Genomic DNA, 26,078 nt, shown 5'->3' with positions numbered 1-26,078 from the left:
GTGTGGGTTTGTGCCTGCCCCTCACACTCACCCTTCCGTCCCCTCCCAGACCCGTGTCACAATGGCGGCTCCTGCACAGACGGCATCAACACGGCCTTCTGCGACTGCCTGCCCGGCTTCCGGGGCACCTTCTGTGAGGAGGACATCAACGAGTGTGCCAGTGACCCTTGCCGCAACGGGGCCAACTGCACGGACTGCGTGGACAGCTACACGTGCACCTGCCCCGCAGGCTTCAGCGGGATCCACTGTGAGAACAACACGCCTGACTGCACAGAGAGGTGCGTGGGGCTCAAGTGAGGCCGTGGAAGGGAGCGGGCGGTGCGGGCCACACGCGGTAGCTGGCAGCCTGGCACACCACGCAGGCGTCCGCCTAGGCCTGCTGGGCACTTAGCGCTAGCTGCATTGAGTCCAGACATTGTTCATTGTACCCACGTGTCCCTCCTGAGAGGGCCATTGTGACCTACTCCTGTGTCCCGCACCAGGAACGCCAGTAGTCTGTCCTGAAGAACTGGTGCGCTTCCTTCTATTAGACAACGAGAACTCTGTCATTCTTGTTTCCTTTTTGCCGTGGTTGCCAGGAAGCTCATTTGGTAAACGTCAGTCTCGTCCCTGGTTTCTGACGTAATTACCTCCGGTGTTACCCGGACGGTTTCTGGTTTCTCCCTCATTTACTTTAACCACCCTATGCCCATGCGTTTGGTAAAACCACTCTCGACCTGACTTATAAAGAAAGCAGGGGAGGGAGGTGTGACGTGGTGTGAGAGCCGGGCCCCGGGTTCCCACTGGCCTCCCTGGGTCAGCCAGGGTGCCCTGGGCCTGTCCTGGCCATCAGGCCCCTAGGGTTGAGCAGAAGGGGAGGTGCTGGCGAGGCAGGGTCTGCTGGAGCGGGGACCCACCAATGCCCTCCGCTCAGCCCCCGCCTGCCCACCCCCTTGCAGCTCCTGCTTCAACGGTGGCACCTGCGTGGACGGCATCAACTCGTTCACCTGCGTGTGTCCACCCGGCTTCACGGGCAGCTACTGCCAGCACGATGTCAATGAGTGCGACTCACAGCCCTGCCTGCACGGTGGCACCTGTCAGGACGGCTGCGGCTCCTACAGGTGCACCTGCCCCCAGGGCTACACTGGCCCCAACTGCCAGGTGAGTGCGCCGGCCACAGAGGTGCCCGAAGGAGGGGCCCTGGGTGGGTGCCTGCCTGCGGGAGGTGGGAACGGTCACCCCCAGGTCCCACTGTGTCGGCTCGGGTTCACCCCCACACCCGTAGGCAGAGGGCTTCTGGGGATCTGAGCAGCCAGTGAAGGAACCTGATGCAGAAGCAGCAGGCACCTTCGTTTCAATCCCGGGTTTCTGGAGCCGGGGCGGGAGCTCAGGAATTGGGGAATTGAGGGAAAGTGTTCCTTCTAGCAAAGGCCGAGGGTGGTCTGGACCTGCTGAGGGCCCTGAGGGAGACCCAGCCCAGGCTGTTCCTGGTGTGGGGGTGGTGGGGAGTCCAGGGGCGGCAGTTTCGACTTCTGTAGAATGGGTTGCAGCCTGGGTTGGAGTAGGCCCCTTGGCGGATGTGCGTTCTGAGCTAGCGGGAAAATGGCCGGGGGGCGGGCACCCAGCTGACCCCAACCTGTCCCCAGAACCTTGTGCACTGGTGTGACTCCTCGCCCTGCAAGAACGGCGGCAAATGCTGGCAGACCCACACCCAGTACCGCTGCGAGTGCCCCAGCGGCTGGACCGGCCTTTACTGCGACGTGCCCAGCGTGTCCTGTGAGGTGGCTGCGCAGCGACAAGGTAACCGGCTGTGCCCACCCGGCTCGGGTCCCAGCCCATCAAGGTCCTCTGTGGGCCTGGGCCTCACCTGTCTACCACCCCATCCCCCGCAGGTGTTGACATTGCCCGCCTGTGCCAGCATGGAGGGCTCTGTGTGGACGCGGGCAACACGCACCACTGCCGCTGCCAGGCGGGCTACACAGGCAGCTACTGTGAGGACCTGGTGGACGAGTGCTCACCCAGCCCCTGCCAGAACGGGGCCACCTGCACGGACTACCTGGGCGGCTACTCCTGCAAGGTGGGGGTCCATCCTAGGGTAAGGGTTGTGGCCGGCATGAGTGTTGCCACACACCAGGCCCTGGCTGGGAGCTGGCCCAGTGGAGAAAACTGAACCTGATAGGCCCATGCACTGTTCAGTCTCATTAGGGGAGGGCTGGGGTAATCAGGGTAGACTGCCTGGAAGAGGTGGCCTGTGGAAAGCCTGAAGGAGGGTGAATATACTGAGAAGTGGGATGGGGTTTTCCCTTCCCCTAGATTGTGTCTGGGCTTGGCCAACACCTACCCTGAGGCCCTCACCTCTATCCTATGGGACGGGGTCCACCCACCCCCAACAGGCAGTGACTCCGGTCACCGAGGCCCCGCCAGGGTCTGTTGGGCTGGGTCTCCCTCCAGGTCTGACAGGAGCGAGGGGCCCGTGGCTTCGCTGGACCTGAGGGCAGCTCATGTGGCCCTGTCAGCCCTCACAGTGGGGTGTGGGAGCACTGCATCCTGGCGCCGGCTGAGCCGCAGGGCCCCTCGTTCTGTCGCCTGCACAGTGTGTGGCCGGCTACCACGGGGTGAACTGCTCTGAGGAGATCGACGAGTGCCTCTCCCACCCCTGCCAGAACGGGGGCACCTGCCTCGACCTCCCCAACACCTACAAGTGCTCCTGCCCACGGGGCACTCAGGGTAAGGGCCGCTGCACGGAGGGCTGGTGTTAGCCATCCATGGCCAGGGCAGGGGCAGGGCAGGCACCCCGGGACCGGCCAGAGGCATCCAGGAACCAGCCAGAAACTCCCATTTTCCCGTGTGAGGCCAGGGCTGGCGCACAGCTGCCCAGGGAAAGGGCCCAGAGCGGGGGTCCCAGCGGGAAGGGCGTCTCCACGGCACCCTTGACACCTGCCTCTCCCGAGTGTCCATGCAGCCCCAGACCTGAGCGCTTGTCTTCTGGGACGGACACGCGGCACGGCAGGGCTGGGGTGTGGCGGGCTTGGGCCACTGACGAAACCTGGCCCTGCAGGTGTGCACTGTGAGATCAACGTGGATGACTGCAATCCCCCCGTTGACCCCGTGTCCCGGAGCCCCAAGTGCTTTAACAATGGCACCTGCGTGGACCAGGTGGGCGGCTACAGCTGCACCTGCCCGCCGGGCTTCGTGGGTGAGCGCTGTGAGGGGGATGTCAACGAGTGCCTGTCCAATCCCTGCGACGCCCGTGGCACCCAGAACTGCGTGCAGCGCGTCAACGACTTCCATTGCGAGTGCCGTGCTGGTCACACCGGTGGGTGCCGCGCCCAGGCGGGTGGGGCGTGTGGGGCGTGTGGGGCAGCAGGGTGAGCCTCTCACTGCCCTGCTCTCACCCCTAGGGCGCCGCTGCGAGTCCGTCATCAATGGCTGCAAAGGCAAGCCCTGCAAGAATGGGGGCACCTGCGCCGTGGCCTCCAACACCGCCCGCGGGTTCATCTGCAAGTGCCCTGCGGTAGGTGCAGGGGTGCAGGGAGGCGGGGGCCCGCCAGGGGAGACACCTGGAGAGGTCCACGTGGGGGCCTCGGGGCGCAGACCGGGCAGTGATCCTCCCGGCCTTCATCCTCCTCTTCACCCTGATGTCTTTTTTTTTTTTTTTTTTAGTTTCAATAAAGGATTTTAGAGACATTTTAGATTTATAGAAAAATGGAGCAGGAAGTAGACTCCCTGGGGTGGCTGTCCCCTGCACGCAGTTCCCCTGGTTAGCAGCTTGCATCAATTTCACTCTGTATTTCAGTGATACATTGTTACCAACAGCAGCCCTTCCTGTACCTGGGGCTTTTCCTTGGCTTTGTGGTTGTGGGTTTGGGCTGAGGTATGACATGCCTGCCCACCCTCACAGGATCACGGCAGAGAGTCCCTGCCCTAAAGTCCTCAGCACTCCACCAGTTTACCCCTTCCTCCATCTCCCAACCCCCTGGCACCCCCTGATCTTTCTCTGTTGGTAGAATGTGTGTAAAGGGTTTTGCTGCTGGGGGCAAGGTTGCAGGCCGCCTCCCAGGTTAGAGGAGAGCGGTGGCACTGCTGGCCGAGGGCTGGGTGTGAGGTGGCGGGGGGCCCACCCCGACACCATCCTGTCTTCCCTCTCGGGCAGGGCTTCGAGGGCGCCACATGTGAGAATGACGCTCGTACCTGCGGCAGCCTGCGCTGCCTCAACGGCGGCACATGCATCTCCGGCCCGCGCAGCCCCACCTGCCTGTGCCTGGGCCCCTTCACGGGCCCCGAATGCCAGTTCCCGGCCAGCAGCCCCTGCCTGGGCGGCAACCCCTGCTACAACCAGGGGACCTGTGAGCCCACATCCGAGAGCCCCTTCTACCGTTGCCTGTGCCCCGCCAAATTCAACGGGCTCTTGTGCCACATCCTGGACTACAGCTTCGGGGGTGGGGCCGGGCGCGACATCCCCCCGCCGCTGATCGAGGAGGCGTGCGAGCTGCCTGAGTGCCAGGAGGACGCGGGCAACAAGGTCTGCAGCCTGCAGTGCAACAACCACGCGTGCGGCTGGGACGGCGGCGACTGCTCCCTCAACTTCAATGACCCCTGGAAGAACTGCACGCAGTCTCTGCAGTGCTGGAAGTACTTCAGTGACGGCCACTGTGACAGCCAGTGCAACTCAGCCGGCTGCCTCTTCGACGGCTTCGACTGCCAGCGTGCGGAAGGCCAGTGCAAGTAAGGCTGCGGGGCTCATGGGGCCGAGGGAGGACCCGAACTTGGATGTGGCCTGGCTTGGGCCCGGAGGCCAGCGTGCAGTTCTAAGGCTCTGCTCAGGGGGTGCAGGGACGTCCCCCGCAGCTGGCCAGTGGGCTGGAGGCACCGGACAGCGGGTGCGAGGCCCCCCGAGGAAGGCGGCCTGAGCGTGTCCCACCCCCAACAGCCCCCTGTACGACCAGTACTGCAAGGACCACTTCAGCGATGGGCACTGCGACCAGGGCTGCAACAGCGCGGAGTGCGAGTGGGACGGGCTGGACTGTGCGGAGCATGTACCCGAGAGGCTGGCGGCCGGCACGCTGGTGGTGGTGGTGCTGATGCCACCGGAGCAGCTGCGCAACAGCTCCTTCCACTTCCTGCGGGAGCTCAGCCGCGTGCTGCACACCAACGTGGTCTTCAAGCGTGACGCACACGGCCAGCAGATGATCTTCCCCTACTACGGCCGCGAGGAGGAGCTGCGCAAGCACCCCATCAAGCGTGCCGCCGAGGGCTGGGCCGCACCTGACGCCCTGCTGGGCCAGGTGAAGGCCTCGCTGCTCCCTGGTGGCAGCGAGGGTGGGCGGCGGCGGAGGGAGCTGGACCCCATGGACGTCCGTGGGTGAGTGAGACCCAGTGCCCACGGTCAATCCCCGCAACTCTCCTGGGCCCTCCCCCACGGCCTCCCTGCCCCTCACGGCCGGCACCGCGGCAAGCAGTACTCTCCCCACTTTATGGTAAAAGAGACGGAGGTTCCGAGAGGACCTGGGAGTTCAGGGCCTGCACAGGCAAGGAGTAGAGGCAGCATTCCAGCTCAGGGCCCTGACCCCACAGCCACACCCTTTTCCTGGGCCACTGCCTTCCCCTGGACAGGCGGCACTCCTGTGCCCAGTAGGTGATTTTGAGATTGAGCTGTGCCTTAGGCACTGGATACTACACTGATTAAAACTCAGCCCTCTGCCAGGCGAGGAGGCTCACACCTGTAATCCCAGCACTTTGGGAGGCTGAGGCAGGCGGAGCCCTTGAGCCCAGGAGTTCGAGACCAGTCTGGGCAACATAGGGAGACCTTGTCTCTTGTTTTTTTAAAAAATTATTAAAAGAAGTAAAAAACAAAAAACTCAGCTCTCCAGGGGTTCCCACAGGGCTGAACAGCCCCACCCCAGACAAGAATGCCGCTTGGTCTTGGCGTCTGCCTGGCTTGGGCTGGAGAGGAGGCAGGTGGAGGTCCTGGGAGGGGGCATTGCTGGGCCTTGCAGTTGGAGGAGGAGCTGGTGGGGGTGGGGGGTCCCACGGTGGGAGAACACAGGCAGGAGCAGCTTGAGTGCAGGGGGCACCCCACGAGGCTCCCGCCCATGCCTACTCGATCTGGGGCAGCTGGACCCAGGAGCCAGGTTGGTTGTGCCCTTTGTGTGCCTGACCCTGGTGGGTTTGCCCGTCAGTTCTGCTGGCTTGGAGCAATCCTGGAGGTCAGAAGCATCATCTCACAGGCTGGATGGGATCCTGCTCACGGGAACCCAGTCCTGGGGAGCAGAGCTCACCCCCAGCCAGCATGACCACACAGCCCACCACCGCTGCACCCACCCCCACCTCACGCCTGTGCTTCCTGCAGGGCCTGGGGATGGCTCCTGGGGGAGGACTGGGCTCCTGGCACATTCTCTGTCCTGAGATGAGGAAACATGTCTGTGGCACCAGCAGGAGCCAGAGAGGGTGTCAGGGCGGGCCAGGGAGAGCGCGTTGGTGGGTATCTGGGATGAGCCGTGATCAGCACTGGACGGAGTCGGGGGGCTGCAGGGCACCGGTCCCCTGCAGGGTAGCTGCTGTCAGACCTGGCTTCCCGCCACCCCAGGCTGCCTCACCATGTCCTGACTATGGCGTCATGGGCCTCAGTGTCGTGCGGCAGCATCCCTGGCCGGTGGGCGGGGGAGGAGGAAGCCTCCGGTCCCAGCCCCTCTCTGGTTGTCCGCCCAGCTCCATCGTCTACCTGGAGATTGACAACCGGCAGTGTGTGCAGGCCTCCTCGCAGTGCTTCCAGAGTGCCACCGACGTGGCCGCATTCCTGGGAGCACTCGCCTCGCTGGGCAGCCTCAACATCCCCTACAAGATCGAGGCCGTGCAGAGTAAGTGTGGCCCCATCCCGGGAACAGGCTCTGCCTGCAGGGGGTGCCATCCTCCCGTGCCCCAGACGCGCTGGCTCTTTGTGCCAGTTGCCACCCACGGGTGTGAGCGTTGCCGTCCGAGTTGGGGTAGGGCTTTTCTGGAATTTTCTGAATGGCACTCCGCCCCCACCTGCGGCGGTGACAGCTGCCGGTGGAGCCACCTGGGAACGAGTCCAGCCACGGGAAAGTGGGTGCCTGCTTCTCTCCCCACCCCTTCCTCCTGAATTTTCTTTGTTGGGTATTATTTCAAAATCATTACGGCTTTTTTTAAAGAAAAAAAAGAGAGAGAGAGGAGAATTGATCGGTGTCATGTGAAGTGTTGAAGTTTGTATCTTGAAAATCCCTCTAAATCCTTTGTCTTAACAGCTCAATGCGAGTGCAGCGATTTGAAGTTGACTAATCCTCCTCCCTTAAAGGAGAAAAAAGTAAAAGCCGTCTCCAGACAGAGTCGGCTGGTGCAGGAGAGAATTTAGCGATAGTTTGCAATTCTGATTAATTGCGTAGAAAATGACCTTATTTTGGGGGGCGGGATGGAGGAGAGTGGGTGAGGAGGCGCCCGGCCGCGGAGCCAGTCCGCCGCCCCCCGGCCACCAGCCTGCTGCGTAGCCGCCGCCGCCTGATGTCCGGGCGCCTGCCCCTGGCCCCCGTGCCCGCAGGTGAGACCGTGGAGCCGCCCCCGCCGGCGCAGCTGCACTTCATGTATGTGGCGGCGGCCGCCTTTGTGCTTCTGTTCTTCGTGGGCTGCGGGGTGCTGCTGTCCCGCAAGCGCCGGCGGCAGCATGGCCAGCTCTGGTTCCCCGAGGGCTTCAAAGTGTCTGAGGCCAGCAAGAAGAAGCGGCGGGAGCCCCTTGGCGAGGACTCCGTGGGCCTCAAGTGAGCGGACGCTGCCCCTGCTTCTGGGTCCCCGGTGGGAGGTGGGACCTGGCCGAGCATCCTCACCGGGAGTCTGCCCCTCCCGACCCAGGGCCCACCTCCCACGCCAGGCCCGGGCCAGGGGTCTCTGGGGGCTTCCTAGGGAGCTCGCTCATCCTCACTTCTCGACCCCTCACCCCCCAGGCCCCTGAAGAACGCTTCAGACGGTGCCCTCATGGACGACAACCAGAATGAGTGGGGGGACGAGGACCTGGAGACCAAGAAGTTCCGGGTGAGTCGCGAGGCTCCCGGGCTCCTGGGCTCCCGGGCACCTGCCGCCGGGCTGCCCTGACAGGCTCTGCTCACTCCCCCTATGTAGTTCGAGGAGCCCGTGGTTCTGCCTGACCTGGACGACCAGACAGACCACCGGCAGTGGACTCAGCAGCACCTGGATGCCGCTGACCTGCGCATGTCTGCCATGGCCCCCACACCGCCCCAGGGTGAGGTTGACGCCGACTGCATGGACGTCAATGTCCGCGGGCCCGGTAAGGGTGCCAGCAGCCAGGGCTTCCCTAGCCCCGTGGCCCACCTGCCTCTCTCCCCTAAGCCCCGAGGCTGGGGTACAGTTGATACTCTGGAAACTTAGAATTGGGGGTGAGAGCTTTCATCCTTGGGGTGTTTCCCATTCAGAGTAGATGGGGGTGGTCCTGGAGTCCTCCTGTTCTTCCACCAACCCCTTCCTGGGGTGATACCGCAGGGCCACTCTGTCCCTGTAAATTACTCTTTTCTGAAACCACCTTCTTGAGACATGGAAAGCGTTGCTTTTCTTTTTCTTTTTTTTTTTTTTTTCTTTTTTTTTGTTTTTGAGATGGAGTCTCGCTCCGTCACCCAGGCTGGAGTGCAGTGGCACAATCTTGGCTCCCTGCATCCTCCACCTCTCGGGTTCAAGCAATTCTCCTGCCTCAGCCTCCCCAGTAGCTGGGACTACAGGCGCTTGCCACCACACCTGGCTAATTTTTGTATTTTTAGTAGCGATGGGGTTTCACCATGTTGGCCAGGCTGGTCTCGAGCTCCTGACCTCAGGTGATCCGCCCGCCTCGGCCTCCCCCAGTGCTAGGATGACAGCGTGAGCCTCCGCATCCTGCTGAAGCATTAATTTTCTAACTGCATGCTTCTGGGGTCCTCTTTTTCCTGGGTGGATTTTGGGTGCCAGGTCTTGGGCAGGTCAGGAAGCAGTGGCCCGCCAGGAGTTTAAGCTGGATTCAGCTGTGTCCACTGAGCAGCCCAGGCGGACTTCAGCTGTCCCTTGGTGGCTGTGTGCACAGGGCCACCAAGTGCTGGGTGGTGCATCCACACCGTGGCCCCTTGAGCTTGGGGCTGCTGCCCCCCTCCCCCTGGGCTGCAGCTGGGGACCGGCCCTCCAGACTGAGCACCCGTCTCTGCCTCTGCAGATGGCTTCACCCCGCTCATGATCGCCTCCTGCAGCGGGGGCGGCCTGGAGACGGGCAACAGCGAGGAAGAGGAGGACGCGCCAGCCGTCATCTCCGACTTCATCTACCAGGGCGCCAGCCTGCACAACCAGACAGACCGCACGGGCGAGACCGCCTTGCACCTGGCCGCCCGCTACTCACGCTCTGATGCCGCCAAGCGCCTGCTGGAGGCCAGCGCAGATGCCAACATCCAGGACAACATGGGCCGCACCCCGCTGCATGCGGCTGTGTCTGCCGACGCACAAGGTGTCTTCCAGGTAGGCAGTGGCTGCCTGTGTGCCCACCTGCCCTCCTCAGGGCCGCCTGGTGGTCTGGGGCAGTGGCCAGGCTTACGTGGCCCTGGGAGCCTGACCCCGAGCACAGCTGAGTCCAGGACAACTGGTGCCTCCACCTGGGACCTTCGCAGTCAGCGAGGTGCGAGGGGGAGGGCGTCGGGCCCATCTGTGTTCTCCAGGGAAGTCAGGCAGAGGCGGGTCTGGCAGGAGGCCTGGGGGATCTGCTGAGTGAGGCAGCACCTCCCCGCCCCCAGCAAGACAGGCTCCATCAGGGTTGTGGGCCTTGCTCAAGGTCCAGGTCCCACTGCTGCAGCCCCTCGCGGCCCCGCCCCTCCCTCAACCCTGGCTGCCGGCGTAGCCTGTGGCAGTGAGAAGCAGGGTTTAGAGGCTGCCGCTCAGTGCTTGCAGACCTAAGGCTCAGCTTGCCGGTGAGCTCGTGGCAAGAATGGATTTAGGGATTTGGATGCCTGGGTCTCCAGGGAATGTCCCTGGCAGGGGCTGCCTTTGCAGTCACCCCTGCTGCGAGTCCCCAGGCTCCAGGCGGCCCTGGAGCAGGTTCAGATGGGCACAGCCCGGGGAGTTACCATAGAGCTTCTCATTTCCTGATTTCTTAGCTCAGGTGACACATTGTCATCTTGCAGAAATAAATGTAGGTGAGCAGAAAGAGCGTGGAAGGGAGCCCCATGCGGGTTTGGTGTGTGCCTCTCTCAGCCGCCTTCTTTGCACAGATGTGGAAGTTCCCAGGTGATTTGCAGGAATCAGGCCAAGTTGTCTTTTGCACCCGCCAGTGAGCAGGGGCCATTCCTCCTGCCAGAGGCCAAGGCCCAGCTGCATTACAAGGGCTGCCCACCCTTCTCTGGGCAGAGCTGGACACTAGCTCGGCGGTTCTGAGACGGCTGTAGGGCCGTGAGCCCGGCTTCCTGAGTGCCAGCTGTAACTGCTGTTGGGGGCAGGGACTTGACCTCTCTGTTTTGTAGGTGGTCATGGCAGCTAGGACCACAGTGAGGATTAAATGAGGCCACACGTGGTCACGATGGACCCCACTGTCACCAAGGGGCCTGTCTGTGGGCAGCACAGCCCCTGCCCCCATCCGGGCCCCTCCTCAGGGGCAGCCCCATGGCGTTTCGTCTTGCCCGGCCGTGCAGATCTCAGGAGGGTCTCATCTGTGTCCGGAAGACAGTGGGGCTTCCCGTCCAGGCGTTCGTTCTGGGCAGGAGGCATCGGTGTACGTCTGCCCAGCACCCGCCTGAGCCTCTCCCTGTTGCCCAGATCCTGATCCGGAACCGAGCCACAGACCTGGATGCCCGCATGCATGATGGCACGACGCCACTGATCCTGGCTGCCCGCCTGGCCGTGGAGGGCATGCTGGAGGACCTCATCAACTCACACGCTGATGTCAACGCCGTAGATGACCTGGGTGAGCCCACGGGGGCAGGGCTGCTCTGTCGTGGGGCGGGACTGCCACAGGGACGGGTGGGACTGGGTTGCCTCCAGCTGGTCTCCAACCTACCCCATCTGCTTCTTTCACGCAGGCAAGTCCGCCCTGCACTGGGCCGCTGCTGTGAACAATGTGGATGCCGCAGTTGTGCTCCTGAAGAACGGGGCTAACAAAGACATGCAGAACAACAGGGTGAGCACGAGGCTGGGATGCCAGGGGAGACGTGAGGGCTGAGTCCACAGAGAAGTGAGGGCCAAACCCACGGGGCGCAGGGACACAAGGGCCTGACCCACAGGGTCTCGAGGGTCGCTGGGCCCGCATGTGGGCCCCACACGCATGATGCTGGGCACCTCGTTAGTGCTCCTGCCCTCCTTCAGCCCCTGTTTATGGAGCCCTTCCAAGTGCAGGTCCAGCTGTCAGGACACGGCGGCTCGCCCCTCAGACCCAGCCCTACCCTCCTGGGCGGCAGTCATGGCAGGGCACACAGCCTGGCGTGGGGAATGCTGCTGCTGCCACTGCTGTGTCACCGTCACCTGGACCTCACCTTCTGTCCCCAGCTGTCACCAGGCGGGGATGGGGATGGGAATGTGGTGACGCAGGTGGTGCAGATTGAGCCAGAACACGCGTGGCGGCAGCTCCCTGCGGGGCGGGGCCTCTTGGTGTATTCACCAAGGCCAAGGACCTCAAGGCTCGGAGGAAGAAGTCTCAGGACTTTATCCAAGGGGAGCCACCCCCAGCCCTCATCCTGGCCCTGCAGCTCCTGGCCCTGCAGCTGCTGTTGGGTTCCCCTGGGTGCTCAGGGCACAGGTGCGGACACCCCCACCTCCCTGCCGCCAGAACCCCCACCCCCGCCCCCAACTCCTGCTGCCCCCTTGGCATGTCAGGCTCAAGCGTCTCTCTCTCCTGGGTGAGGGCACACAGCGGGCCTGGGCACTGGGGCATGTTGGCCCAGGCGCTACCCAGTCCGTGGCAGCATGGCCCCGCAGAGACTGGGCCCCAGAGGGCATCAAGGCCTGGGAAGCCCCTTCCCACTCCCACACAGCAGCCTCACCCAGACCTGTGACGTGTCCACCACACAGAGGAGACCCCAGGAAGGAGCTTGGTGGCCACCAGGGTGGCTTGGTGGCCGTCCAGATGACGAGCTCCCTCCCTGGTGCCCTCGCCGGTGCCTCTGAACCGCTCCAGGAATTTCCTTTTGTGCCTTATTGGGGGCAGGGAAGAGGGCCTGCAGTTGGTTAGATTTTCAGTGGGTTCTGTGACCCCCCCATAGAGGTGGAGCCCTGCTGATCTAGGGTAGAGGACTGCACAGACCTCCCCTCTGGGTGGGTTTCAGAAGATGTATCAAAGCCTTAACACTTAACAAGAGTCAGACTAGGTGGTTGCAGGACGCTGGGGCGGGGTCCTGAGGAGCAGCCTGCCTGCCCCCACCCCGCGGAGGAGGTTGTACTGCTGCTTCCTCTGGTGATGGAGCCTTGGGGAGGGTCCCCACGCCTGGCCTGGCCCCCCTCACCGGCCCCACCCTCATCCCCCAGGAGGAGACACCCCTGTTTCTGGCCGCCCGGGAGGGCAGCTACGAGACCGCCAAGGTGCTGCTGGACCACTTTGCCAACCGGGACATCACGGATCATATGGACCGCCTGCCGCGCGACATCGCACAGGAGCGCATGCATCACGACATCGTGAGGCTGCTGGACGAGTACAACCTGGTGCGCAGCCCGCAGCTGCACGGAGCCCCGCTGGGGGGCACACCCACCCTGTCGCCCCCGCTCTGCTCGCCCAACGGCTACCTGGGCAGCCTCAAGCCCGGCGTGCAGGGCAAGAAGGTCCGCAAGCCCAGCAGCAAAGGCCTGGCCTGTGGAAGCAAGGAGGCCAAGGACCTCAAGGCGCGGAGGAAGAAGTCCCAGGACGGCAAGGGCTGCCTGCTGGACAGCTCCGGCATGCTCTCGCCCGTGGACTCCCTGGAGTCACCCCACGGCTACCTGTCAGATGTGGCCTCGCCGCCACTGCTGCCCTCCCCGTTCCAGCAGTCTCCATCCGTGCCCCTCAACCACCTGCCTGGTATGCCCGACACCCACCTGGGCATCGGGCACCTGAACGTGGCGGCCAAGCCCGAGATGGCGGCGCTGGGTGGGGGCGGCCGGCTGACCTTTGAGACTGGCCCACCTCGTCTCTCCCACCTGCCTGTGGCCTCTGGCACCAGCACCGTCCTGGGCTCCAGCAGCGGAGGGGCCCTGAATTTCACTGTGGGCGGGTCCACCAGTTTGAATGGTCAATGCGAGTGGCTGTCCCGGCTGCAGAGCGGCATGGTGCCGAACCAATACAACCCTCTGCGGGGGAATGTGGCACCAGGCCCCCTGAGCACACAGGCCCCCTCCCTGCAGCATGGCATGGTAGGCCCGCTGCACAGTAGCCTTGCTGCCAGCGCCCTGTCCCAGATGATGAGCTACCAGGGCCTGCCCAGCACCCGGCTGGCCACCCAGCCTCACCTGGTGCAGACCCAGCAGGTGCAGCCACAAAACTTACAGATGCAGCAGCAGAACCTGCAGCCAGCAAACATCCAGCAGCAGCAAAGCCTGCAGCCGCCACCACCACCACCACAGCCGCACCTTGGTGTGAGCTCAGCAGCCAGTGGCCACCTGGGCCGGAGCTTCCTGAGTGGAGAGCCGAGCCAGGCAGATGTGCAGCCACTGGGCCCCAGCAGCCTGGCAGTGCACACTATTCTGCCCCAGGAGAGCCCCGCCCTGCCCACGTCGCTGCCATCCTCGCTGGTCCCACCCGTGACCGCAGCCCAGTTCCTGACGCCCCCCTCGCAGCACAGCTACTCCTCGCCTGTGGACAACACCCCCAGCCACCAGCTACAGGTGCCTGAGCACCCCTTCCTCACCCCGTCCCCTGAGTCCCCTGACCAGTGGTCCAGCTCGTCCCCGCATTCCAACGTCTCCGACTGGTCCGAGGGCGTCTCCAGCCCTCCCACCAGCATGCAGTCCCAGATCGCCCGCATTCCGGAGGCCTTCAAGTAAACGGCGCGCCCCACGAGACCCCGGCTTCCTTTCCCAAGCCTTTGGGCGTCTGTGTGCGCTCTGTGGATGCCAGGGCCGACCAGAGGAGCCTTTTTTAAAACACATGTTTTTATACAAAATAAGAACAAGGATTTTAATTTTTTTTAGTATTTATTTATGTACTTTTATTTTACACAGAAACACTGCCTTTTTATTTATATGTACTGTTTTATCTGGCCCCAGGTAGAAACTTTTATCTATTCTAAGAAAACAAGCAAGTTCTGAGAGCCAGGATTTTCCTACGTAGGATGAAAAGATTCTTCTGTGTTTATAAAATATAAACAAAGATTCATGATTTATAAATGCCATTTATTTATTGATTCCTTTTTTCAAAATCCAAAAAGAAATGATGTTGGAGAAGGGAAGTTGAACGAGCATAGTCCAAAAAGCTCCTGGGGCGTCCAGGCCGCGCCCTTTCCCCGACGCCCACCCAACCCCAAGCCAGCCCGGCCGCTCCACCAGCATCACCTGCCTGTTAGGAGAAGCTGCATCCAGAGGCAAACGGAGGCAAAGCTGGCTCACCTTCCGCACGCGGATTAATTTGCATCTGAAATAGAAAACAAGTGAAAGCATATGGGTTAGATGTTGCGATGTGTTTTAGATGGTTTTTTGCAAGCATGCCTGTGAAAATGTGTTCTCGGAGTGTGTATGCCAGGAGTGCACCCATGGTACCAATCATGAATCTTTGTTTCAGGTTCAGTATTACGTAGTTGTTCGTTGGTTATACAAGTTCTTGGTCCCTCCAGAACAACCCTGGCCCCCTGCCCGTTCTTGAAATGGAGGCATCGTGCATGTCAAACATGAGATGTGTGGACTGTGGCACTTGCCTGGGTCACACACGGAGGCATCCTACCCTTTTCTGGGGAAAGACACTGCCTGGGCTGACCCCGGTGGCGGCCCCAGCACCTCAGCCTGCACAGCGCCCCCCAGGTTCCGAAGAAGATGCGCCAGCAACACAGCCTGGGCCCCAGCTCGCAGGACCCGACTCCCCGTGGGCTCCCGTGTTTCACAGGAGACTTGCCAGAGCCGGGCACATTGAGCTGTGCAACGCCATGGGCTGCATCCTTTGGTCCTGTCCCCGCAGCCCTGGCAGGGGGCGTGCGGTCGGGCAGGGGCTGGAGGGAGGCGGGGGCTGCCCTTGGGCCACCCCTCCTAGTTTGGGAGGAGCAGATTTTTGCAATACCAAGTATAGCCTATGGCAGGAAAAATGTCTGTAAATATGTTTTTAAAGGTGGATTTTGTTTAAAAAATCTTAATGAATGAGTCTGTTGTGTGTCATGCCAGTGAGGGACGTCAGACTCGGCTCAGCTCGGGGAGCCTTAGCCGCCCATGCACTGGGGACGCTCTGCTGCCGTGCCGCCTGCACTCCTCAGGGCAGCCTCCCCCAGCTCTACGGGGGCCGCGTGGTGCCATCCCCAGGGGGCATGACCAGATGCGTCCCAAGATGTTGATTTTTACTGTGTTTTATAAAATAGAGTGTAGTTTACAGAAAAAGACTTTAAAAGTGATCTACATGAGGAACTGTAGATGATGTATTTTTTTCATCTTTTTTCTTAACTGATTTGCAATAAAAATGATACTGATGGTGATCCGGCTTCCACTCCCCTCTGCTCTGGCCTTTGGCTCCCTTTCTGGGAGGGAGGCAGGGCTGCTATGCTCTGAGGGAGCCAGGAGTCGAGGGCCCCTTCTGCTGGGAGAGTGACGGTGAGGCTGCCTAGTCCCGGCCCACGGGGGTGCAGGGACCATGCTGCCTCCAGGGACTCCATGGTGTCTGCAGCCTGCCTGGTCCAGGGCCTTTGTAGGGAGATGGATACACAGCAGCAAGGTGGTTGCAGCCTTATGGGAGGTGGGGCTCGCGCCTGGGGTGACACGGCTCCCAGGACACCATGCGTGAGTCTGGCCCTCCTGGCAGCTCGGGGCTCTTCTCCTCTCAGCCTGGGAGGGATGAAGGTCCCACCCAGCCATCCTGGGGACAGCCCCTCAGGGAGCTCTGCAGCAGACGGGGGGCTGCATAGGGAGGGCCTTGAGGCAGTGGTATGACCCCTCTAAGGGCTGGAGACCACAGGGAGGACTCTGGCCCCTATAGGAGGGCAGAGGGAGCTGTCGAAGCCTCTGAGCAGGGCAGCATGGGACGTGGCAGAGTCTGGAAAGTTCTGTGATCCTAAGGAACTGGCTGAGCGAGGCAGAGGCGGCCTGATCCTGGGGCCCTGACCCTGAATAGAGCTGCCAGCCTCACACAAGGATGGGCCCCTTCTCTCCCCACTGCCTGGGCCTCTGCCCAGCCCCAGACCTTCAGGGCAGGCCAGTGGCTTCAAACCAGAGTGGTGGGGAGTCTGAGATCCCTCTTTGGATTGCAAAGCACTGCCTGCCCTGGGCCCAGTCTCTCCAAGGAGGGATGTGAGCCCAAGGCCTCCACTATGGCTGGGGGCTGCGTCTGCCAGCCAGCGCTGGGCACCAGGACCAGGAGGGGCCACCGTGGAACTGCAGTGAGTGGCCTGACTCTTGTCTTCAAAGGGGGTGACCCAGCCGGAGTCCTGCCCATAAAACTCCCAGCACCCTGAAATTCCACTCCTAGGGGTCTGCCCGAAAGAAGTGAAAACAGGGACTCAAACAAACGCACGTGGCCACTGGCTGTCCCGGCATCACTCAGTACAGCCACAGACGGCCTGAGCGTCCTCTGCCAACGACGGGTCAGCAAAACCGTCTGCTGTGACGGTGAACCTTAGTGTCAGCTTGGCCGGGCCATTTCGCCAAACGGAGTATGTCTCTGAGGTGTTCTGGATGAGGTTCGCATTTGCATCCACAGCCCGGGTAAGGCGGTCCGCCCTCCCCAGTGTGGGTGGGCCCCGTGCGGTCCGCTGAGGCCCGGGGAGAACAATAGGCCAAGTGCCAGGGGTCCTCCCACCCGACCGCTTGCACTGGACATTGGTCTTTTCCTGCCTTCAGACTTGGACTGAAAACGTGGGCTCTTCCTGGGCCTGGAGCCCACCGGCCTTCGGACTCGCAATGCCGTCAGGCCTCCTGCCTGCAACTGCAGACCCTGGGAACTGCAGGCCTCGAGGTCGTGTGGCCAATTCCCTGCAATAACCTCTTCAGTGGCACGTCTTATGGGCTCCGCTTGCCGGAAGAACCCTGACGAATGCGCACGAGGGGAAGCGGAAGAACCCTGATGAATGCGCACGAGGGAATATGATTCCACCGTAGAAACGGAGGTGCTGACACCCACCATGCGGACAAGCCTTGGAAGCACGGTGCTCAGTGAAGGGTGGCGGCCGCAAAGGGCTGCAGGTGCAGTGACTCCATTTCTATGGGGTGCCTGTGGTCACCGAACCCATGGAGACAGAAAGTAGATTGATGGTTCCCAGAGCTGGGGGGAGGAGGAAAGGGGAGTGGCTGCTAAACGGCCCAGGGTTTTTTTTTGTTTTGTTTTTATACTTTAAGTTTTAGTTTATTGTGTCACTACTCACAATAGCAAAGACTTGGAACCAACCCAAATGTCCAACAATGATAGACTAGATTAAGAAAATGTGGCACATATATACCATGGAATACTATGCAGCCATAAAAAATGATGAGTTCAAGTCCTTTGTAGGGACGTGGATGAAGACGGCCCGGGGTTTTACTTTGGAGTGACGCAAATGTTCTGGGCCCAGGGAGAGGTGGTGCATGCACAGCCCTTCGAATGCACTAAATGCCGATAACGTGGACACTTTTTTTTTTTTTTTTTGAGACGGAGTCTCGCTCTTTCACCCAGGCTGGAATGTGGTGGCATGATCTTGGCTCACTGCAACCTCCGCCTCTGTGTTCAAGTGATTCTCCTGCCTCAGCCTCCAAAGTAACTGGGATTACAGGCCCCTACCACCACACCCGGCTAATTTTTTTGTATTTTTAGTAGAGATTGGGTTTCACCATGTTGGCCAGGCTGGTTTCAAACTCCTGATCTCAAGTGATCCACCCGCCTCGGCCTCTTAAAGTGCTGAGGTTACAGGCGTGAGCCGCTGCACCTGGCCTAACCTGTACACTTTAAAGTGGTTAATTTTAGGTTCTGTGAGTCTCACCTCAATATGTTATTTTTTTTTTAATTAAAAAAAGTTTTTGAGACAGGGTCTTGCTCTGTCACCCAGGCTGGAGTGCAGTGGTGCAGTGATAGCTTATTGCAGCCTCAACCTCCTGGGCCCAGGTGATCCTCCCACCTTGGTCTCTCTAGCAGCTGGGATGACAGGTGCACACCACCTCACCCACCCAATTTTTTTGTTATTTTTTTGCAGAGATGGGGTCTCACTTTGTTGCCCAGGTTGGTCTTGAACTCCTGAGCTCATGCAGTCCTCTCCTCACCTTGGCCTCCCAGAGTGCTGGGATTACAGATGTGGGCCACTGTGCCTGGCCACATATGCAACTTTATTTCAGTAGCCACATTAAAAAGGTAAAAAGAAACAGGCAAAGTTTATATTAATACTACAGCTTAGTTAATCAAATATATCAAAAATATTATTTTAACACAACATAAAAAGTGAATGAGGTTTTTTTTGTTGTTTTTTGTTTTTTGAGACAGAGTCTCCCTCTGTCACCCAGGCTGGAGTGCAGTGGTGCGATCTCAGCTCACTGCAACTTCCGCCTCCCGGGTTCAAGCGATTCTCCTGCCTCAGCCTCCCGAGTAGCTGGGATTATAGGCACCTGCCACCACGCCCAGCTAATTTTTGTATTTTTAGTAGAGAGGGGGTTTCACCATGCTGGCCAGGCTGGTCTTGATCTCTTGACCTCGTGATCGGCCCACCTCGGCCTCCCAAAGTGCTGGGATTATAGGCGTGAGCCACCACGCCCGGCCGTGAATGAGATGTTTTATATTCTTTTTGTTTATTTGTTTTTGGTACTGTGTCTTTGAAACCCAGGATGTACAGTACACTCACAGCACCCTGGATTGGGCCTGGCCACACTTTAAAAGGTGTTCAATATCTCCAGGAGGCTCACGTGCAGATTCGGACTCTTCAGCAGGATGCCAAGGGGGCTCCAGACAGTTCCACCCAGCGCAGGAAAACACCAAGTGTATCTTCAGCCTGGTGACTCACTCCACGCCACTGCCGGCATGAACCCCGAGTGTGGCGCTGCATCCCTCTGGCTAGAGCAAAGGAGGGTCCGGAGAGCCCGGAGACACCAACTCATCAGGGCCCACAAATCAGGCCCCCGGCAGGCAGGGCTGCCTCCATCCAAGAGCAAAGCACGGTGCCGTAGCCCCCGGGCTGCTCCAGGGATCGACAGGCCTGTGCTGCCTTCATCCCAAAAGTCTCACTTGCAAAGGGTGTCCGTGGGGCTCAACTGCGTGCTCAGCGGTGGACTGATTTCGTTCTGTGTGGCTCCTTATCTCATCGTGGACCCAAATCCACGAACCACACATGAGGAGCTCTGCTGGAGGGGGCAGCGCTGGGCAGAGGCAGACAAGGGGGAGCGTCACGTGGCTGTTTCTCGCGGTGAGCATCCACCAGCAGCGGTTCCTGGTGGGACACCGATGCATTCGTCTGCAAAAGTAAAAGTGTTTCAAAACAAAACCGGGTCCAGCTTGGTCCCGGTGCGTTGAAAGTGCTGGCGTTGGCCGGGCGTGGTGGCTCATGCCTGTAATCCCAGCACTTTGGGAGGCCGAGGTGGGCGGATCACAAGGTCAGGAGATCGAGACCATCCTGGCTAACACGGTGAAACCCCGTCTCTACTAAAAAATACAAAAAATTAGCCGGGCGTGGTGGCAGGCGCCTGTAGTCCTAGCTACTTGGGAGGCTGAGGCAGGAGAATGGCGTGAACCTGGGAGGCGGAGCTTGCAGTGAGCAGAGATCATGCCACTGCATTCCAGCCTGGGTGACAGAGCAAGACACTCTCACAAAAAAAAAAAAAAAAAAAAAAAAAAAGTGCTGGCGTTAGTGGCGGTCTCTCAGAGGGGGCGTTGCAGGGCCTCCCACGTTACTCAGGCTTTGCAGATGAAGACGCAGGGTCAGTGAGCGAGCGAGCTTTGGGAAAGGCTGTTCTTCAATCTGCATCTTGAAGGTGGCTGGGTGGCGCCTCAGTCGCCTGCCCTGACGTGACTCCCGATCTGGCTGCTTTGTGTCTTTGCTTTCCACCTGGCGGCTGCTGTCCTGGCTGTTGCCGCACCTCAGTGTCCTCGTGGGTCAAGTGGGGACCTGGTTGCTGGCCCTGGGCCTGCGATGGTGAGCTGCTGGTGCACGCTGGGCATGTGGTGAGGGCTCAGAAAGGGAACAGCTCTTGTTATGGTTAGGAGGTTTTCAATCGCATTCTTTGTTCTCCACCTGCATGCCGTGTTGGCACAGTTAAGCCTGGCGGCCCCTTCAGCACGTGTCCTAACCGTCTACATTTTAAGATGGACAAGCCTAGGCTCATGGAGTTTGCAGGACTGAGCTGCGAAGCTTTATTCATGCCCAACACGACAGGCACCAGGTGCCCAGGGCCTCAGAGGTGGGTTTCTGTTGTTCTTCACACAACCTTGAACTTGTGGCCCATCCCTGGACCTTACAGCACAGGACACACTCTCAGTGTTTGTTAGGAATCTATAATTTTCTGCGGAGTCATGCTTGATATTTGCTGTGGCTTTTGGTATATCTTCCACTCTATCGCACGGGATTTTCTGGTGAAAATGTGCCCTGGGTCCACACAGACGTGCACATTCTACCACAGCCTTTGTCGTTCTGTTTGGCATTTTTCCATTTAATAAAATGAACCTTAGAAAAGTTATAACTACCGCCAGGCGTGGTGGCTCACACCTGTCATCCCAGCACTTCGGGAGGCCGAGGCGAGAGGATCACCTGTGGTCAGGAGTTCCAGACCAGCCTGGTCAACATGGTGAAACCCCCCTCTCCACTAAAAATACAAAAATTAGCTGGGCACCATGGTGGGCACCTAGAATCTCAGCTACTTGGGAGGCTGAGGCAGGAGAATTGCTTGAATTCGGAAGGAGGAGGTTGCAGTGAGCTGAGATTGCACCACTGCACTCCAGCCTGGGGGATACAGTGAGACTCGGTCTCAAAAAAAAAAAAGAAAAGTATATAACTTTACTTTTTTTTCTTTTTGTGGAGATGGAATCTTGCTATGTTGCCCAGGCTGGTCTCAAACCCCTAGGTTCAAGCGATCCTCCCACTTTGGCCTCCCAAAATGCTGAGATGACAGATGGGAGCCACCTCACCTGGCAAGCGTGCAACTGTTACTTTGGCCGACTCAGAGGCAGCTCTCTGCCTCCTCCTGGTGGCACTGCTCTGCCAGCGCCCCACAGGTCCTCCCGAGTGACCACAGGGCAGAAATGGCCCTCACCCCACGCCCAGGGCCATCCCCCGCGACACTGCTATTATCCTGTTTTACACATGAGGAAGCTGGGGCTCAAAGAGGTTAGGCGACTTAGCCAAGTTCACCCATTCACTGAGCCAGGGCTATGTGATTCCCGGTCCGTGTCAAACCACGAGGAGTCACCTGCCCTCAGAGGAGCAGGAAGGCCTGTAGAGTTGATGCCATCCAGCCTGGTGACTTTTCAGACAGGGAGACGGCTGCTCAGAGGGGAGAAGGGGGTTGTTGGGCCACTTTGCCAGGAGTCAATACCATGGCCAGCCTGGCATCGGATACTTTGCCAGGAGTTAATGCCACGACCGGCCTGGCATCGAATACTGGAGCTCTTCCCAGCTCCACCCGGGCCCTTTTCTCTTCCCAATCCACACTCCCCAGGCCACCAAGTCCATGTCCACCACTTAAATCATCACTCAATGCTCAGGACTGTCTCCTGCCTGCTGTGTGTGAACCCCGTGCTGTGCTGGGGTTGTGCCCTCGGGGACTCTCCCGGGTTCTTGGGTACTCTCCCGGGTTCAGCGCCTCTTTCTCCTAGGCCACCCAAGGCTGCCTCCTGGGCCCTGACTCTCCCTAGTCCCTAGCTCGAACCCTAACCTGGAGAGCCTTTGGGGCCCAAACTGGTTGCATCGCTCCTGGCTGAAAAGCCTCTGGAAGCTTCCTATACTTCCAGACACCACCTGCGAGTCTCTTAGCAAGGCCTACAGAGTCCACACTAGCCCACGCCCACTGGCCCCTCACCCCGCAGAAGCCTCATGTGGACTGTTCACTTCAGCCACAAATGCTCCTTCTCCTCCTGCCTGTCCCCAGCAGACACTGCACGGTGCCCTCTGTATGGGCACCTCTGTGGCCAGCCAGCATCCATGTTCCCTGGAGGCAGAGTCTGGGCTTGTCTGTCTCATGGCCACAGCCCAGCTCCTAGCAGTGCCTGGGGTACAGCAGGGACTCAGCAGACATCTGTGCATGGTTTGGGGATAGAGGACTCGTGGGCTTACCAAGGCCCTGCCTCAGCTCAAGGACAGCCAGCGGTTCCTCCTGTGGCCCTGGGGGCCTGCAGTCCCAGGTTATTGTGACATCGACATCAGCCTTGAGCTTTCTGCTTCATTCCTAGTGCTTTTTAGCACCTTACATGGTAAGTACTTGGCTCAATGATTCCAGAAAAATGTTCTCTGAGACCTGCTATGTGCCCAACATGCTTGAAGATGCTGGAGATGAGGAGCATGACGCTCCTGCAGTAACGAGGCTGCTGGCAGTGCCATCAATGTGCCCTGTGCCTCCGGGGAGGCCTGGTGTGGAGGATACGCTTGCCACCCTGTGAGGTCAGGTCCAGGGAGTCCTTGCAGGAGGCCGGGAAAGGGCAAGGCTATCACCTTCTTTTACAGGGGAGGAGGCAGAGGCTTGGAAAGGCCAGGTAGCTTGCCCAAGGCTGAACACCTGGGTAGTGGCTGAGGGTCTCTGGCTTCTGGAAGCTTGCAGTACAGCTGGACACACAGTAGTTAGCCCACCATTGCTGGAGCCATCTTACCTGTGCTCTGCTAGCCAGGTGGGCGCCCAAAAGGAGATGCCTTTGCCTGTGCTGGGAGGAGGCGCTGTGGGACCCATTCCCCAGCAGCCGAGAGCAAGGGCACATCTGCCAGGGCGGGGATGCACCTTCAGCCTCATGTCAGCCCTGGGAAGGCCTAGAAAGTGGACAGTGCTGTCTTGCTGCACACCCCTGGCGAGCACACCGGGCGAGCACTCCAGGTTAGGGTGGGGCTCGGAGGTGAGTAGAACACGGGAAGGGGGTGGCAGCATGGTGAGCATCTGTTTGCGGACCCTGTGCTGTGTGCTTGGCAGGCCTTGTACATGGAAATGAGTGAGCCTGAGGCTCCCTCCACACTGCCCACCATGGCCCTGGGGGTCTGGCCTTCCCCTCACAGAGGTGACTTCCTCTCCTCTATGAGGGTAAGAAGAGGAAGCCTGGCCCACCCTCTGGCCAGCCTGGTGGCATGCTGACAGGGAGCCCCTGCAGGTGCCTGATGAACAAATGCCACAGAACAAACTCTACGGACCCTGACTCCAGATCTGCTTCCTCTCCCCTGATTCCAGCTTCCCGGCCCTATTCTCTCCTCCTCCAGGAAGTGCTCCGTGTCAGTTCTCTCCACCTTGGAAGCCTTCATATGTTTTTTTGCCTGGACCACTCAGCTAACCCTGTCTCACAGAGACTGCCCCTTCCTCTCTCCAGGCCAGGCCTCCAGCTTCAGCGTCCAGGACTAAGGGTCTGTGTCAGGGGCCGAGGACAGTGTCCGGCAGGGAGCAGGCCTGCCCAGTATACCTCCACAAGCACCCAGACATACTCGCCACTGCTATTTTACAGCAGGTAGGAAAGAGGAGCAGAAGCTCACAGTGAGGGGCCGTCCTGCGTTCACTGAGACTGCTGCTCTGCTGGGGGCTCCCTGGAGGACCGCCACTGGCCCGCCAGTTGTCAGCAAAGAGCCAGGTCCACTCGTCAGCCTCTGGCATTTCAGGCCCCTATCATAGGAGGCTATAAGCACAGGCTAGGGGTGCTGAGTGCCTGCCTTCTAGACCAGCACTGTCCAGTGGAAATATAACACCAGCCCCATATGGAGTTTTACATTTCCCAGCAGCTATGTCAAAAACAAAAGAAACAGGTGAAATAAAATGTAATAGTATTTTGTTTAATCTGATACACCCAAGATATTGTCATTTTAATATGCAATAAAAAATGATCGATTCGATATTTGCATCCTTCACAACCTACCATGTAGTTTACACTCAGAGCCCAGCTCAGTCTCACAGCAAGCACCAGCGGCCCCCGTGCTGGACAGCATGGCTAATGGGAGGAGCTGACCCGTCGGAGGCACCAAGGACACGCTGTGACCGAGGCTGTGGTGACGCAAAGGCAGCGGGTTTCCTGGCACAGCCTGGAGGTGCACGAGCCTGTCCTGTGTGCTCTGCATAATGCGGTACAGCAGTGGTCACAGAGCTTTGCACCAGGTGCTGATTCCAGCCCACCTAGGCGGGTTCAGGGAAGTGGTGACACTTGTGTCCAGCCTCCAGGTGTGAGCAGGGGCAGAGACTGGGAGAATGGAGAAACCAGCGGATGCTGCAGGCAAAAGCAACAAAGCCCCACCAGGAATAGTGATGGCCACCACCGGCGGGACACCTCCCAGCACTGGGTGGAGGCCTCTGCTGGCTCGAAGCCAGTCACCTGATGTCCCCATTCGCCCCTGCCATGCTTGTTGTCCTGGCAACCCCATTTCAGCCCTGAAACGTTTAGGTGCTCATCTTGCTCTATCTTAGAGATGAAGACCTGATGCTCAGAGACTAAGGAAGTTGAAAAAGGGCACACAGCGTCTCAGGGGCAGGCTGGGCCTTCAACGGAAGGGTCTATGGCCCAGAGGCTGGATGGGCTCGGGTGTAGGGTGCAGGAACCCTCTACTCCACACGAGGCTACAAACTGCTGAGAGCTGTCTCCGTGCACTCAGGATTAGGGAGAAGAGGGGGAAGAAAGACAGCCGGGCCCCCTGCAGGTGATGTGGTGATTCACACCCCTAGGAGCCAACAGAAGCCGCTTTCTAACATCCCTGCCCTAGGGTCCAGAGACCTTGCATTTTATGCCTAGGGCAGGGTTGGTTTCTGCAGCTATGGTCTCTCCCATAGCTTAGTGCCCACCCCGGTGGGACCACAGGGTTTCGGAGGACCCTAGAGGGTCGAGCCCTGGGCTCCTGGCTCTTGGGTTCTTTGAACTCGCGAGCGGCAAAAGGCGAGCCCCACGCCTGAGAGGCAGCATCCACCTCTGCATCCCCCTCTTTGGAAAGGGCAAACAATGACACCTCCTTCCGCGGAGGGTGGAGAGCGCCTCGACCACTGGGAAGAAGCAGATGGGGGCAGCGGGGCTGGGGCTGGGCCCTACCACGTGCTCCCTAACTCTGTTCAAACAGGTCAGGAATCTGACTCCTGAAAGGCAAATGTTAGCTGAGCAGAGTGGCCCTGGTGCCACGTCAGCCGGACTGAAGCTCTCCCTGCACCGCCTGCGGCCCTGCTGGCGTGGCACGGATATCACCCCCTCCCTCACCAGCCGCCGGCCCAGCTGGGGACAAGGGTGGCTCCCACCCAGGGAGGACCTCAGCCGCTGCTGGGAGCTCAGCCTCCCGCGATGCCAACGGGCGGGCACCCCCACCACGGCGCCTGCCCTCTGGAAGGAGCAGCAGAGGAAGGCCGCGGCTCTTCCCTGCCCTTGCCAGGCAGGTGTGCAGGTGAGTGGGCCCGGCATGGCTGGCCGCTTCCTCAACCGCTCAGCCTCCCTCGGCTCCTCCGGAAAATGAGGGCACAGATGATAGTGCCCACCTGTTCCCTGCGATCTTCCGCGGGAGGGCGTGGATGCTGCTTGGCCTGGCCGTGGCAGGCGCAGGAGCGCCTACCCGCCTCACCCCTCCGCTGGGTCGCTCTGGCCGCCCGAGCGCCCGGGCCCACTCGCCACCGACGTGCACTCAGCCAAGGCTGGGACCCCAGCGCCCCTGTGGGGCTGGCGGCCGAGGGGACGAACCGAGTAGGCCGCGCCTCCCCGGGAGGACAGCGGGGCCGGGGCCAGGGTGGGCCTGGGAGGGCCCGGCGCAGCAAAGGCGCAGGGCGGAGCTTGGGGACGAGGAGCCCGCGCGTCCCCCTTGCGAGTCGGCGGACACCCGGCTCCGCGCGGTGGCCGGGCCGCCCCTCCCTGCCCGGGCCTCTATGCAGAGCGAAGGGACAGTAGAGGATGC

The 26,078-nt window shown here is 60.2% G+C and overlaps 2 protein-coding genes across 3 annotated transcripts in view; one reads left to right on the top strand and one right to left on the bottom strand.

Moving 5' to 3' along the window:
• The window catches only part of NOTCH1 (notch receptor 1), a 52,994-nt gene extending 37,416 nt beyond the window's left edge, over positions 1 to 15,578 (top strand). For both annotated transcript variants that reach the window (XM_055350159.2, XM_055350161.2), the window contains 17 exons: positions 50 to 278; positions 939 to 1,140; positions 1,626 to 1,779; positions 1,872 to 2,056; positions 2,574 to 2,706; positions 3,038 to 3,295; positions 3,381 to 3,493; positions 4,133 to 4,704; positions 4,910 to 5,341; positions 6,688 to 6,836; positions 7,532 to 7,748; positions 7,932 to 8,019; positions 8,107 to 8,272; positions 9,179 to 9,474; positions 10,762 to 10,909; positions 11,025 to 11,122; positions 12,463 to 15,578. In XM_055350159.2, coding sequence (XP_055206134.2) covers positions 50 to 278; positions 939 to 1,140; positions 1,626 to 1,779; positions 1,872 to 2,056; positions 2,574 to 2,706; positions 3,038 to 3,295; positions 3,381 to 3,493; positions 4,133 to 4,704; positions 4,910 to 5,341; positions 6,688 to 6,836; positions 7,532 to 7,748; positions 7,932 to 8,019; positions 8,107 to 8,272; positions 9,179 to 9,474; positions 10,762 to 10,909; positions 11,025 to 11,122; positions 12,463 to 13,950 — 4,928 coding nt within the window. In that variant the 3' untranslated portion in view covers positions 13,951 to 15,578. The remainder of the gene's footprint in view (positions 1 to 49; positions 279 to 938; positions 1,141 to 1,625; positions 1,780 to 1,871; positions 2,057 to 2,573; positions 2,707 to 3,037; positions 3,296 to 3,380; positions 3,494 to 4,132; positions 4,705 to 4,909; positions 5,342 to 6,687; positions 6,837 to 7,531; positions 7,749 to 7,931; positions 8,020 to 8,106; positions 8,273 to 9,178; positions 9,475 to 10,761; positions 10,910 to 11,024; positions 11,123 to 12,462) is intronic.
• Positions 15,579 to 23,980: 8,402 nt separating this feature from the next.
• LOC101149776 (uncharacterized protein C9orf163) lies at positions 23,981 to 25,594 on the bottom strand. Its single transcript, XM_004048885.5, has one exon. The coding sequence runs from the start codon at positions 25,592 to 25,594 to the stop codon at positions 24,983 to 24,985; it is 612 nt and encodes a 203-aa protein (XP_004048933.4). The 3' UTR covers positions 23,981 to 24,982.
• Positions 25,595 to 26,078: the final 484 nt, after the last annotated feature.

The sequence above is a fragment of the Gorilla gorilla genome, chromosome 13, assembly GCF_029281585.2.
Source record: "Gorilla gorilla gorilla isolate KB3781 chromosome 13, NHGRI_mGorGor1-v2.1_pri, whole genome shotgun sequence".
Classification (NCBI taxonomy): domain Eukaryota; kingdom Metazoa; phylum Chordata; class Mammalia; order Primates; family Hominidae; genus Gorilla; species Gorilla gorilla.
The sequence above is the reverse complement of the archived record's forward strand: the minus strand, read 5'-3'. Positions and strand labels throughout refer to the sequence as shown.

What these genes read in the sequence shown, in the direction of transcription:
- LOC101149776 (XM_004048885.5), bottom strand. Translation starts at nt 25,594, where the DNA reads ATGCCGGGCCCACTCACCTGCACACCTGCCTGGCAAGGGCAGGGAAGA.